This window comes from Oenanthe melanoleuca, chromosome 9, assembly GCF_029582105.1.
Source record: "Oenanthe melanoleuca isolate GR-GAL-2019-014 chromosome 9, OMel1.0, whole genome shotgun sequence".
NCBI classification, from domain to species: Eukaryota; Metazoa; Chordata; class Aves; order Passeriformes; family Muscicapidae; genus Oenanthe; species Oenanthe melanoleuca.
This window is the reverse complement of record NC_079343.1, coordinates 16,329,483-16,341,706: the sequence shown is the minus strand read 5'-3', so window position 1 is coordinate 16,341,706 and position 12,224 is coordinate 16,329,483. Positions and strand designations below refer to the sequence as shown.

The 12,224-nt window shown below is 39.2% G+C and overlaps 1 protein-coding gene across 6 annotated transcripts in view; it reads left to right on the top strand.

The window, feature by feature from the left end:
• Nucleotides 1–12,224, top strand: part of PHC3 (polyhomeotic homolog 3) — a 28,402-nt gene that overhangs the window by 6,681 nt on the left and 9,497 nt on the right. For 2 of the 6 annotated variants that reach the window (XM_056499231.1, XM_056499233.1), the window contains 10 exons: nt 212–370; nt 826–924; nt 2,056–2,290; nt 3,731–4,608; nt 6,038–6,188; nt 6,506–6,759; nt 7,451–7,607; nt 8,209–8,323; nt 9,005–9,155; nt 9,241–9,466. In XM_056499231.1, the coding sequence (XP_056355206.1) occupies nt 212–370; nt 826–924; nt 2,056–2,290; nt 3,731–4,608; nt 6,038–6,188; nt 6,506–6,759; nt 7,451–7,607; nt 8,209–8,323; nt 9,005–9,155; nt 9,241–9,466 (2,425 nt within the window). Of the gene's footprint in view, nt 1–211; nt 371–825; nt 925–2,055; nt 2,291–3,730; nt 4,609–6,037; nt 6,189–6,505; nt 6,760–7,450; nt 7,608–8,208; nt 8,324–9,004; nt 9,156–9,240; nt 9,467–9,624; nt 9,726–12,224 lie in introns of those variants that run through there. The other 4 variants (XR_008841216.1, XM_056499232.1, XM_056499234.1 and 1 more) reach the window with 4 other exon arrangements.

Genomic DNA, 12,224 nt, shown 5'->3' with positions numbered 1-12,224 from the left:
TATTATTATTTACTGCAAAGTGGTTGCTTGCAGTTTAAGAATAAAAACATACTATCTTGCCAATTTTGTGATGATCGGCTCAATATATGTTTGATATCTTCACAGTTCAGAGATTCCAACTGCCCCTGCCATTTTTGTCAAAGGCTTTCTGGCTTTTAGACCGTAGGGTGATGGAATTTCCATGACAGAAGCAATATTTTTGTTTCCTTAGATTAACCTCTCCACCTCTCCTACACCTGCACAGATAATAAGCCGTTCTCAGACCTCCAACACCACCAGCAGCAGCATCACCCAACAGACGATGTTGCTGGGCAGCACCTCTCCCACCCTGAGTGCAAGCCAGGCTCAAATGTATCTACGAGCTCAGATGGTAAGTTTTGATTACAGTCCTTGCAAAGTTTGACTTTGGTCTGTCCCTGTTGGAAGATCTAAGCTCTCTTTCTTGAATATAGTAGATATTGGACTGCTCTCTTTTTTTTTTTACTAATTCTAGTATTGGAAGAAAGTCCTCTGAAGTGATTGTATTAAAGTTCACAATGTGTTTATTTATCTCAAAGATTTTTCCCAATATGCAGAACAAATATGTTATTATATTTGGTTTACATTATTATATTCTATTTTCTTTGTTTCTTTTCTCTATTATTTTCTTTGTTTACTAGAATTACCATGATAAATAGTTCTTTAAATAAATCTAAAAGTAAAAAAGTAAATCTTAGAAGCTGTACGTCAGTATGTGTAAGTTATGTATCTCTTTAAGTTACTGCATTTCTTCCACAGATTTTAAAAATTTCAGCCTGTCACCATTTTTTTTTTATTGCTTAACAGCTTATTTTCACTCCTGCGACCACTGTGGCTGCTGTCCAGTCTGACATTCCTGTTGTTTCCTCATCTTCCTCATCTTCCTGTCAGTCTGCAGCTACTCAGGTGAGCTTGTGTAAACTTACTAAAGGTCTGCTCCATCAAGTGGGACAAAACTGAAAAGTAAAGAAGTGTTGTGCTTTAGTTTTTCTTGCTTTACTTTCACCCCAGCCAGAGAGAAGATGAGCTGCTGGGGTGTCTCTGCCAAACTCCAGCTGAGTCACCTTACCTGAGAGGGTGTGCTGAAGAGTTTGTCCTCATTGGGACAGGGGGCAGTAAATGCCCCCTGCATGCCAGGGAAGAAGCAAGCACTGTTGTCTTAGGTTTGTGCCCTGGAGACACAGAGCAGTGAGAAGTGAAATGCAAACTGGCTGTTCATTACACAGGTACTAACTGTTGAGTGAGGAAGGGATTATGTAATCAACGCAGGGAATGGTGATAATAATTAGTCTCTTTTTTCATGCAAAGGATGATGTAAATGAGTGCTACGAGGGTAAGCATTATCCTTGAAAATGAAATTTTAGCTCAGCATGTAGGATTGGAGATCTGGGATCATTATATACAGAATCTGGGTGTAGTATAACAGACTTCAGTAAAAATGATCCCTGACTGATTTACATTTCAGAAAGCAAACCTTTTGCCTTCTCTTTCATGTGATATTGGAGGTGTCACGATGAGAAGGGAGGTTAATATTGGTTAATTTAGAGGTTAATATAGAAACAAAGGTCTCAGTTTTTTTAGCACATAGATAGCAGAGAACAGTCTGGTCCTATTGACCACCCAAGGCTCTGGTTTATGTTGATGTCTGGAAGCTCACTCACAGACCCCTGCACTTTTCCAATGTCTGTAAAAATAAAATTGCCTTTGCTTAAGATGCCTTTTGTCACTTACTTTGAAGACACAATAAAAGAAAAAAATGAAAGTTTTAATTCAAATTAATTAACAATTTCCATTGCTTTAAAAAATCCAATAAGGGAAAAAAAATACTTTCGTATTTATCACTGAAGTGATAAAGATCCCTATCCTTCTCTAAATTTTAAGGCTTTAAAGATACTTTGATATGCAGATTTTTAGCCTCTTGTTATCACATGGGATGAGAAGCATTACAAAATGAGGGGTTTTTTTGCTGTTTTTGCCTGATATTTATCATAGCTATTTATAAAGTTTGGGTCTTTTCATGTTTTGCTCGTTTCCCAGGTTCAGAACTTGACGCTGCGCAGTCAGAAGCTGGGTGTGTTGTCAAGTTCCCAGAATGGCCCACCAAAGAGCAGCAGTCAGAGTCAGTCCCTGTGCCCCAGCAAGGCTGCCAGCAGCTCCAAGGGCAGCCAGCCAGACCCCTCAGAAAGCAATAGGAAAGGCGAGAGCCCCGCTCCAGAGTGCCGGAGCACGCCGGTCACACGGACGTCCAGCATACACCACCTCATTACACCAGGTGGGATCAATGTGCAGCTACAGGAAACTCGTTTGTATGGCTCAGTTCTGCCAGAGTTCACTGCTCTCTGACCATGTTACTATAGATATTCCACATGAACAGAGTTCAAATTTTATTAGCAAATTCAGTTATTTGCTGGTATTGGATGTTGCACAGGATTTTGATTAAGCAGAGGGAGAAATGTTCTTAAATCACATTACAAGCACAATATAGCAACTGCAATACCCTGTTGAGTCACAGTACAAACATGATTCTCATTCCTGGTCTTTCTGTATGTTGATTGTTAGGATATGCCATCCATCCCTGGGCAGTAAAATGTGGGCTGAAACCACTTCAAGCCTCTTGCTCCCATCTAAATCCATTTTATTGGTGGTTTGTTTCTTTTTTCTGTGTTGTTCTGTGTCATGAGAATGTTCTTATATCAAGTATTTTTATAAACCCATAGGTAACAATGCTCAGAATTTTAACATCTTGTATTGAGATAAATCAAAATAACCTGCACTTGGTTGGAGAGGCACTTACACTGCATGCAGCATATTTGCATCTTAGCTTTCTTATTTTGAAAAAGTGATGGCAGTCTAGACAATTGGTCTGAATTCTGTAGAATGTAGCTTGGCTTAATGACAGCTTTCAGAGAAGGAGTGGGACTTGGAGGCAGACATTCTGGAGGTATTGGACCCTAAGGCTCTCAAAACTCACATTGGTAAGAAAAAACCCCACCCTTAGCAGCAAAGCAAATAAAAAAAACCTACATAAATGAGTTATTTTTCAAGTGGACAAGACAAAGGAAGAAAAGATTTGTGTGTGGAGGAAAATACATGTGTGTGCTGTGAGAAATAACTGGTGAGTCACTGGTTCACTTAAAGGTGATGTGATTTCTCTGGAACCTGCACTATTTTTAGGTTTGTGCCTCTCAGTTGCTGTGTTCAAGTTCAGGCAAACGCTTTCAATGGTTTAAATTTATACTAAACTATGGAATTTTATTTAGTCTCTTAACACAGTGTTATCTAAAGTTTAACTCAACAGTTATCAGCAAATCCTGTTGTGCTTATTGTTTCTGTTCCAGTCTGTTTCAAAGCAAAGGTTAAATCCATTTGAAGTTGTGTGAAATTCTTAAATAAAGCTGGATCAGCAATAATCTTAGACCTAACAGCAAAAAATAAATGTTTAGATACTTCTTTATAGAAAGTACATATATGTAAAAAGTATGGTTATATTCATTTATTCATTGCTGCATTTTGCTTTGGAAATTGAAATACTTCCCTAGTAAATTGTTCTTGTCTTCTGTGTGCTGTCAAAGAAGATATTTTTAAACAAATATTGGAAGTGTTAAAAAAATCGTGCTGATCTTTAAACTGATAATTTTTGAGGTATTTTATAATATTTTCAGAACTTGAATAAATAAACACTAATGGTCACTTTTTTCCCCTTCTCTCTCAGCTTCATATTCTCCATTGCAACCTCATTCTCTAGTAAAACATCAGCAGATCCCACTTCATTCGCCACCTCCAAAGATTTCCCATCATCAGCTGATCCTGCAGCAGCAGCAGCAGCAAGTCCAGCCGATCGCACTCCAGACTCCTCCGGGCCAGGAGCCGCCTCCATCGCAGCACTGCCTGCCCCTCCCGAGCCACGCGCTGCCCCCGGCTCCCAGCAGCGTCCCGTCCCACTGCTCCCCCATCCACATCCATCCTCCGCCTCTCACGCTCTCTCCCACCCCATCCCAGTCAGCTCAGCAGTCCGTGGTGGTGTCCCCGCCGCCGTCCCACTCCCCGAGTCAGTCACCCACCATCATTATTCACCCCCAAGCCCTTATCCAGTCGCAGGCCAGCTCGCTGGTGCCGGCGGCTCTGCAGCCCGAGCCGGCCGCTCCCCAGGCGGCTGCTGCCACCCCCGTGCGGCCGTCGCAGGGGCTCAGCCTCCCGCCGCACCTGCCGCTCCCTCCCTCGCCCGCCGTGCACATCGGGGCCGTGGAGCCGCCCAGCTTGGTTTCCCCGGGCCAGCAGCTCGTGTCCTCCACGCCACACCAGCAGTATCCAGCAGTGCAATCCGCTCCCATCCCTCTGGCAGCTCCGCCTCAGCTCTCGGCATCCTCAACCCAGATACAACCGCTGCCCCTGCAGTCTGTGCAGTCTTTGCAAGTGCAGCCTGAAATTCTGTCCCAGGGCCAGGTTTTGGTTCAAAACACTTTGGTTTCTGGGGAAGAACTTCCTGCTGCAGAGGCTTTGGTCCAGCTGCCATTTCAAACTCTACCACCACCACAGACCGTCGCAGTAAATCTGCAGGTGCAGCCGTCGGTTCCGATTGAAACTCCAGCGGTGAGTGGTAACATTGCATCCTTTATTCTTTCCGTGGTCTTCTCCAGAGCTGTGACTCTGGCCCGTTGCCTTCAGAGGGACCTAAATCAGGTGCTAGTCAGAGGACAAGAAACATACTGATTACAGAACGGAGTTTTAAGAAAACAATAGACGTTTTTCTTCTATTTCATATTTTAGTTAGGGTTTTTTTTTGCTGGCTTTTTATAATGGATCATCAGTCAAGAATATCAACCAGGAATCGTTCAAGTGTAAATTTGAGATCTAAAATCTTGTTTCTTGATGAAATTACAATGTATTTGAAGTAGGAAAAAGTAAGTAAATATACGACAATGCTTACATAAAGAATTTTGGTAAATGTGACATGAGGACTGTAGACTTCTACCTCAATACATACAGATTTTGAGTAGGGGATCAATCTATACTAGGTAGAAGGTGCATGTCAGGTTATTAAGATGATAGATGATATATAAGATAATAGGTTTCTGGATTATTACTTTTGTACTAATATTAAAAATATCCTCTTCATAAAAGTATAGGTGAATTTTGATGCTGTTTTGGCAAGTCCCATCACCACCATTTCATTTGGTTCAGTGTTTGTCTCAGATGTCTGCAGTTTGTAATTGAAGGTTTTGCCTTCAATCACTGGATTAAAATGATGTACAGGAAAATAAAATAATATGCAAATGTGGCTGATGTTTAAGATGGCATTGCTGGGTTTTGGTGGTAAAATGCTAATGAGATAAGTTGAGCAAAAGAATCAGCAGCTCTTGTAGGCTTCAACAGGTTAAGCAAGGAGGTGTGCTGTTCATTCCTAATATATTTTAAAGGGTAATAATCTCAACTCTGGTATTCCATGGAAAAATTGGGCAAAAGAGTAGGAGCCAGGCTTGCTTTTGACATGGTGGTGTTTTACATTTTAATCTGCTGAACTGATTGTCAGAAAATTATGTAAATGTATTTTAATATTTTTGAGGGAAAAACCTTAAAATCTCATATAACCACTAATGCTTGATAGTCTTGGTGTGCTCTTCTGAAATACTCAGCTTGATTACACTGCTGTATAAGACAGAACAATTTGCAGACTTGTCATTAAACATGCATTTTGCAGATGTATTTAAATAACATCAAATATATGTGTAAATAAGAATAACAGTAAACCATACACAAAAAACTTGAGTTCTCTGTTTGATTGGAGAACTGTGCTTCTTTAGGCATTGCTGTTTGTAACAAAATACTTTAATTTTACTGTCATAGATATTGTGATGTCCTCAGAGTTCATTGTTTGGTATGCATTTTGGGAACTAGTATTTTGTTAAAAGATTAACATATTTGAACTGGTAATTTATTTTTAAATCTGTATTTATGCAACTCTTTTAAGGTGTTAAGATAGAATGGAAATCTCTCTAAAGCAATAGTTTGTTGGATGCAGATTTGCCAAGTGGAGAATGTGTGTGAAGGGGAGATGCCCGAGGACTCAGATTGTGTCCACATGGCAAGAACACCTACACCACCCACTTTGTCCCCACCAGCCATTACCTTGGGCCATGGAGAGGCTCTTAATTCAGAAGATCCTTTGTCAGGTGAGGACAAATGTCAAGCTAAGGTAGCTTTTGGTTTTGTGATTTGTGTAAGTAATTAATGGCCAACTATGTTTGTAGTTAGCAGGTATTGAGTAAAGGAAAATGTTTGCATGAGAAGGGTGTGTTTGTGGAATATTCTGTTGAGATAAGCCACCTTGTTTTATAAGTGGAATCTATAAAGCCTAGGGAAGAGACTGTGTTAGGGTTTGATGGGTCCAGATAAGGGTCTTGGGGATTTATTACCTTTTACTTGCAGATTCTGAGCCAATAGTTGGACATAAGTGATAAAACATAACATGTTTTTTTATTTTTTGCAGAACATGGGGGACTGCCTTCAGTGACATCATCAGTCAGTGCCTCAGTAATTAAATCTCCATCTGATCCTTCCCATGTGTCTATTCCACCACCTCCCCTTTTGCTTCCAGCAGCAACAACAAGGAGCAACAGCACATCTATGCCCAATAGCATTCCCAGCCTAGAAAATAAACCTCCACAGGCTATTGTTAAACCCCAGATCCTGACCCACGTCATCGAAGGCTTTGTGATTCAGGAGGGGTTGGAGCCATTCCCTGTAAGTCTAGGAATTTTTTACTACTAATCTTTGAAATTAACTCTTTGTAAGAATGATGTTATTTGTAGCTAGTAGATATTTAGATCTTGAATTATGTTTCAGATGTTGGTTTTGACCTTTTCTCCACTGATTGGTGACTTGAGTAGTAGGCTATATCTGGAGAAAACTACGGAGAGTGAGTTTAGGTTACCATTTGGAATAAATTTTTTACATTTGTCTGCCTTCTAAATCCCTCAATTTAAGTGATACCTTAATTTAAACCTCAGAGCTAAGTCAGTGTTAAAATTCTAAAATGTTAGAATTTGTTGTTTCATGCACTGGCAAGCTCTTAACTGGGCTAGGTGTAATTAGTGCTGTGTCTGATAAGAATTACTGTTGAAAATTTTAAATCACAAACTGACAATTTAAAGCCTGCCTTCCTAATTTAACACGTGTCTCATTTTCCCATTCCTTCATTTCTATAGATATGTGTTTCTTCCTTTGTAAAATACAATTGCAAACTCTGCAGAGCGGAAGTGAATCTTAATTTGTTTGAGAAATGAGCTTTGGCACAATATAATTTTGTTTCATTGATATGAAGTAAAAACTGATCATCTCAGTTACAACTGTTAAGTCACAAATACTGTTTTTAATTATTCACTGTTATGAATAATGTTAATTACTCACTGTTGCTTTGCTTTTATTGCACTAGGTCAGTCGTTCATCTTTGCTGGTGGAACAGCCTGCAGAGAAGAGATTGCTGGTGGAGGGTCAGATCATGAGTGTGGTATGTGTTGAATCAGACTTGCAGAACACAAAACATGCAGACAACTCATCAGACACAGAGATTGAGGATATGATTGCAGAAGGTTTGTAGTTTTTGTTTAAATGCCCATTTTCCCCTTCCAGTTCTGTGTGCTATGAAATGGAAAGAGAACTGTGGCTGGCCCAGAAAAAACAAGTTATTCTGTGAACACATGTTTTTGTTTAAGTTCATCTAAGAATTGAAAGTTCAGAATTTTTGGTTGTAGCAGCTGCTTATTCAAAGAAAGTACTTTGCAAGGTTAATTCATTATGTCATTACAGGAGAGTTTGCATTTAGAGTCTGTGGAAGGCCTGGTTCTCTTAATGAACTCTTTATGAACCAATTCATGAGGAATGTAGCCCTTCTTTTTTAATTGCTTGCTGTGTGTGAGGGCAGATCTGCTCATGGATGGCTTGAAATTCAACAAAAAACTGATTAAGTTCATTGAGTAACTTAATTGAAGGTTCATTAAGGTTCAGTTTGCTCAAGATCTTTTACAGACAAAATGAAATCTATGACTTGCTTAGCTTTGCATAATTGTCTGTTAATCAAAGTATTTAATTGAATGTGTTAAATATTTGCAGATCTTTTGCCTGCTTGAAGTGAAAGATGTGAACATAATTTTGTGTCATTGAAACTGACTTTATTTCTCATTCCTTCTTTAGAGGGACTGGATGAAATTGAAAATGATCTTCTGAAGTGTGAATTTTGTGGAAAAATGGGATATCCCAATAAGTTTCTGCGGTCAAAAAGATTCTGCTCCACATCCTGTGCCAAAAGGTAACTCTACGTAGTTATTGCTTACTGTTATCTGGTTAATGGATTCATTTCCCCTGGTTAAGAGAGCAAGAATTCACATTCAACATCTGAATGCAAACTCTTCCATTACAACAAATGGAAAGTTGATGTTAAGTTTTAGAAGTGGGGAATGGTTTCCCATTTCTAGTCACTTAGATCCTTTTTGGCATTAGTGTGTCTGGACATGACCTTTCTCATATGTCTGCTACATTTCCATTTAAATAGTGGGAATATATATTTTTGATTCTTGGGACACCACCAGCAATCTTAACATGGGATTTTTGCCTCTATCCTCCTTTGAATGGGTAGGTATCAGCTAGGTAGAGAAAATGGACCCAGAAAATATAATGTGATTTTAGGTTTTTAGTGGACATTTCAGAGCAGAACTGTACTGTGATAAAATGTGAAGGTATTTCTGTCATGGAAAAAATTTAAGAATGAGAAGGACAGACATCTTCCAGGGGTAATCTGGATGTATTTGATCCCACAACAAGATGAGGGTTTTGATTAAATGGCCTTTGAGATACCTTTCTCTTGTATTTCTGTGACAGCTGTTGTTGTAATTAAGCAGCATTTCTACAACACTTTGATTTTTATGGTTACTTGATTGAATTCAGTCCAAAAAACCGCTAGTGCATTATTGAATATATCTTACTTCTTTAGGCACAGCCTTAGTTGCACTAAGAAATTTGGGCTGTTTCCATCAGACAAGACCAGTCGTTGGAATCGGAAGTCAGATAGCCAAAGCCTTGGGCGACGCGGGCGTCGGCCGAGCGGCCCTGAGGGGGCGTCACGAGATCATTTTCTTAGACAGGTCTGTGGAATATTTGCTTAAAATTATGGCACTGCTTTGGGAATTGCAAATAAAGCCTAATACTGTAGTTACTGCATTTTTCCAGCTTCCAATTACTTATCCATCTGCAGAAGAAGATCTGGCTCCTCATGAGGACGCGGTCCCAACGGCCATGACCACGCGCCTGCGCAGGCAGAGCGAGAGGGAGCGGGAGCTGCGGGAGCTGAGGATGCGGAAAATGCCAGAGAGCATCGACCTCTTACCAGTGGTGCAAACCGACCCCTCAGTATGGACTGTCGATGAAGTTTGGGCCTTTATACATTCTCTGCCTGGTATGGAAGGGGCAAGAACTTGTTCTCTGTTGGTTTTAATAGTGAAGTTCCTTGCTCTACAGCAGCGCTCTGATGAGGAGGTGGTGTGGTAACAGCAGCAGTGTTAGCTGGTGATAGAGACTGGAATGTGATTTGTTTCCTCTTGCTTGTTCCTTCAGCACAAATCCCGTGTTGATAGAACTAGTCCCACTTCTGCTGTTGCATCCCAGCTGATGGAGATTAGAGCTGTTCCTTCCTTCAATCTGACTTCTCTCAAGAGGTCAGTAGAGAGATCAGACACACTTCTTCCCTGTTACACTGCTTTCTTCTCTTCCCTCCTCACTTGTTCCTTCTTCTCTTCCTTCCTCCCTTGCTGCTTATTCAGTAGAAAAAGCAAGAGCAGTGTTACTTCCCTTGATACAACTGAAAAGTTTGAAAGACCTGTCATGACACAAGTCATTAAAAAAGAATAAGCAAGTTTCTGATAAAAAGTTAAATTTTATTTTGCATAACTTTGCTCAGAGATCTTCTGCCTAGAAACTCTGCATACTGCTAGTCTCAGTTTGTTCTCAGAAAAAAATAATCTGGTTTATACTTGTTCACAAACCTTTCCTTTAGCTCATTATTCACAGTTACCTTTATGTCATCTTCAGGTTATTTGATATTTGTAATTTCCTATCATAACCTTTAAAGCTTCACTCCCTACCTTTTCCCAAAGATGCCATTTTATCTGATAAGGCACTGTAACCCCTGCAGATAACAAGGCAGATCTCCACAGTAGCAGTCATACCAGAATTTTTGTTGCTTACCCATTAAAACCCAGGCTACATTTGTTCCTAATTTTCTGCTTTTTCTGGAATGTTAGTACCATTTTTTGAAATCCCATTAGACCATTAACCTCTAAGGAATGTATCTTCACTGCTAAGTCATACACATGCATTATGACAGTCTTTTTGTAGTAGGTCAGGCAAAGAATTGAGTAAGAGATGTCTAAAATCAGCAAAAGTCATCCTTTCTTCTGATAGTTTATTGCAATTCATTAACACTGCCTGCTTCTGGGAGCCTGCAGCCATGGCTATAGAAACGAGCAAAGCTCCGTAGGTTTGGGATGTGGTCATTCCTGTTTCTGCACTTGAGTTCTGTTATGGAGTGTAGCTCTATCACTGCTGTTTTCAGTTACTGTTTTTATGGATTTGAGGCTCCAGTTAATTTAATAACTAATCCTAGGCTCTCAATAAATGGTAGTTCCTGTGCTAGAATAATTGAACTGCCATATAAACACAATTCACTTGCAAGTATGAAACCAAAAATTTGTTTCTTAAAATGTGGTTTCTGTTTTGAAACCATTACTTTTACAATGTTTCACCAGCTGCTGGATCTGGTTTCATTTTTTGTATTCTATAAACAAGGTGATCTTTGATTTTAAACAAACTTACACTTACTTATGTGTAATGAAAATTTATTATAATTACTCATTCCTCTCCATTTGAATGCCTAGTTTCTCAAACACTTTTTTTTAGAACAAGTTCAATAGATATTTAAAGTTATATTCACAACCTGCCATAATTTTTATTGCTACATTTGAGTTTTTTGGTAATTTTGGGGTTTATTCTTTTCAGTATATTCTCAAGTCACTCTCTTGAAAAAATACTTTATCATATACTTCCATGATTGGTTAATGCAGGAAATAATATAGATAATTTCCATTATGGCATTTTATATTATATATCTACTCTGTGCAGACCAACTGCCATGCTGTAGGGGATGGTAATTTGTCACTGTTCCATAAACATTAGGAACATCTGTTTTCATTTACAGCTTTCTGCAGTCTCTAGCTGAAGTGGACTTGTGTCCTTGTCAGGCTTTTCCTGAGTTTCTCTGGAGCCTTTTGGAGAAGTCAGTGTCCAGGACACTTGCACTGTTAGCTGCTTCTTCTGAGGGAAGAGACAGAACTGCTTAAGCTGAGCAGAATTGTTCTCCTTTCTTTCTTCAGTTGCAAGATAAATGACCTTTCACGTTTCCCACCCTTTTTTTTTGGCCAAGTTATCGTATGATAAGCAATTGCAAAAGTGCTTGAGAATATACCCAGATGTGCTTGGATGAGGGAACTGCAATACCTTCAACTTCCATCCTCTGCTTTTCCAAAAATGAATTTGATAAAAAGTATTTAAGAAGTTGCATGGAAATTGCTTTAAAGGAAAAAGCTGGAAACAACAAACATCCAGTTTCCTATTCCAATAGGAATATTCCTGTTCCTAAATATAAGAACTTCTGATCTCTGATTCTTAATAAATGGTGTGGTCTGACAATCACAATGTTCAGGTCTCAAATCAGACATACCTTTCCCAGAAATACTCAATACTTGACTTACAGATGTTTTATCTGTTGTCAGCACTTCAATAAGAAAACCTTTATGATTATGTCAGAGCTAATTGTTGCATGACATCTGTTTAACAAATCATTAAGAAAAATATAGTGCTTTATTCTTTGTGAAAAGCTAGGTTTTTCCAGCCTTGAATGTTGTAACCTTCACACAGTAATAATCCAAATGAATTCAGGTTTGGGTGTGGATACTTCCTTCCACATTTCCTTTTTATTTGCCTTATACACATTTGTAAATCCATCAGGAAATTAGGCCATCTATTCTTTATGGAATTTAAATCTGAACACACAAGAAAATACGAAATTAGTTGCTGTCATCTAGGTAGAAAAGTTCTTCACTGTAATTTCATATCTCTGTAGTAGTGTACTTTTCAAAAGGGAAAATGTAAAAATGCCA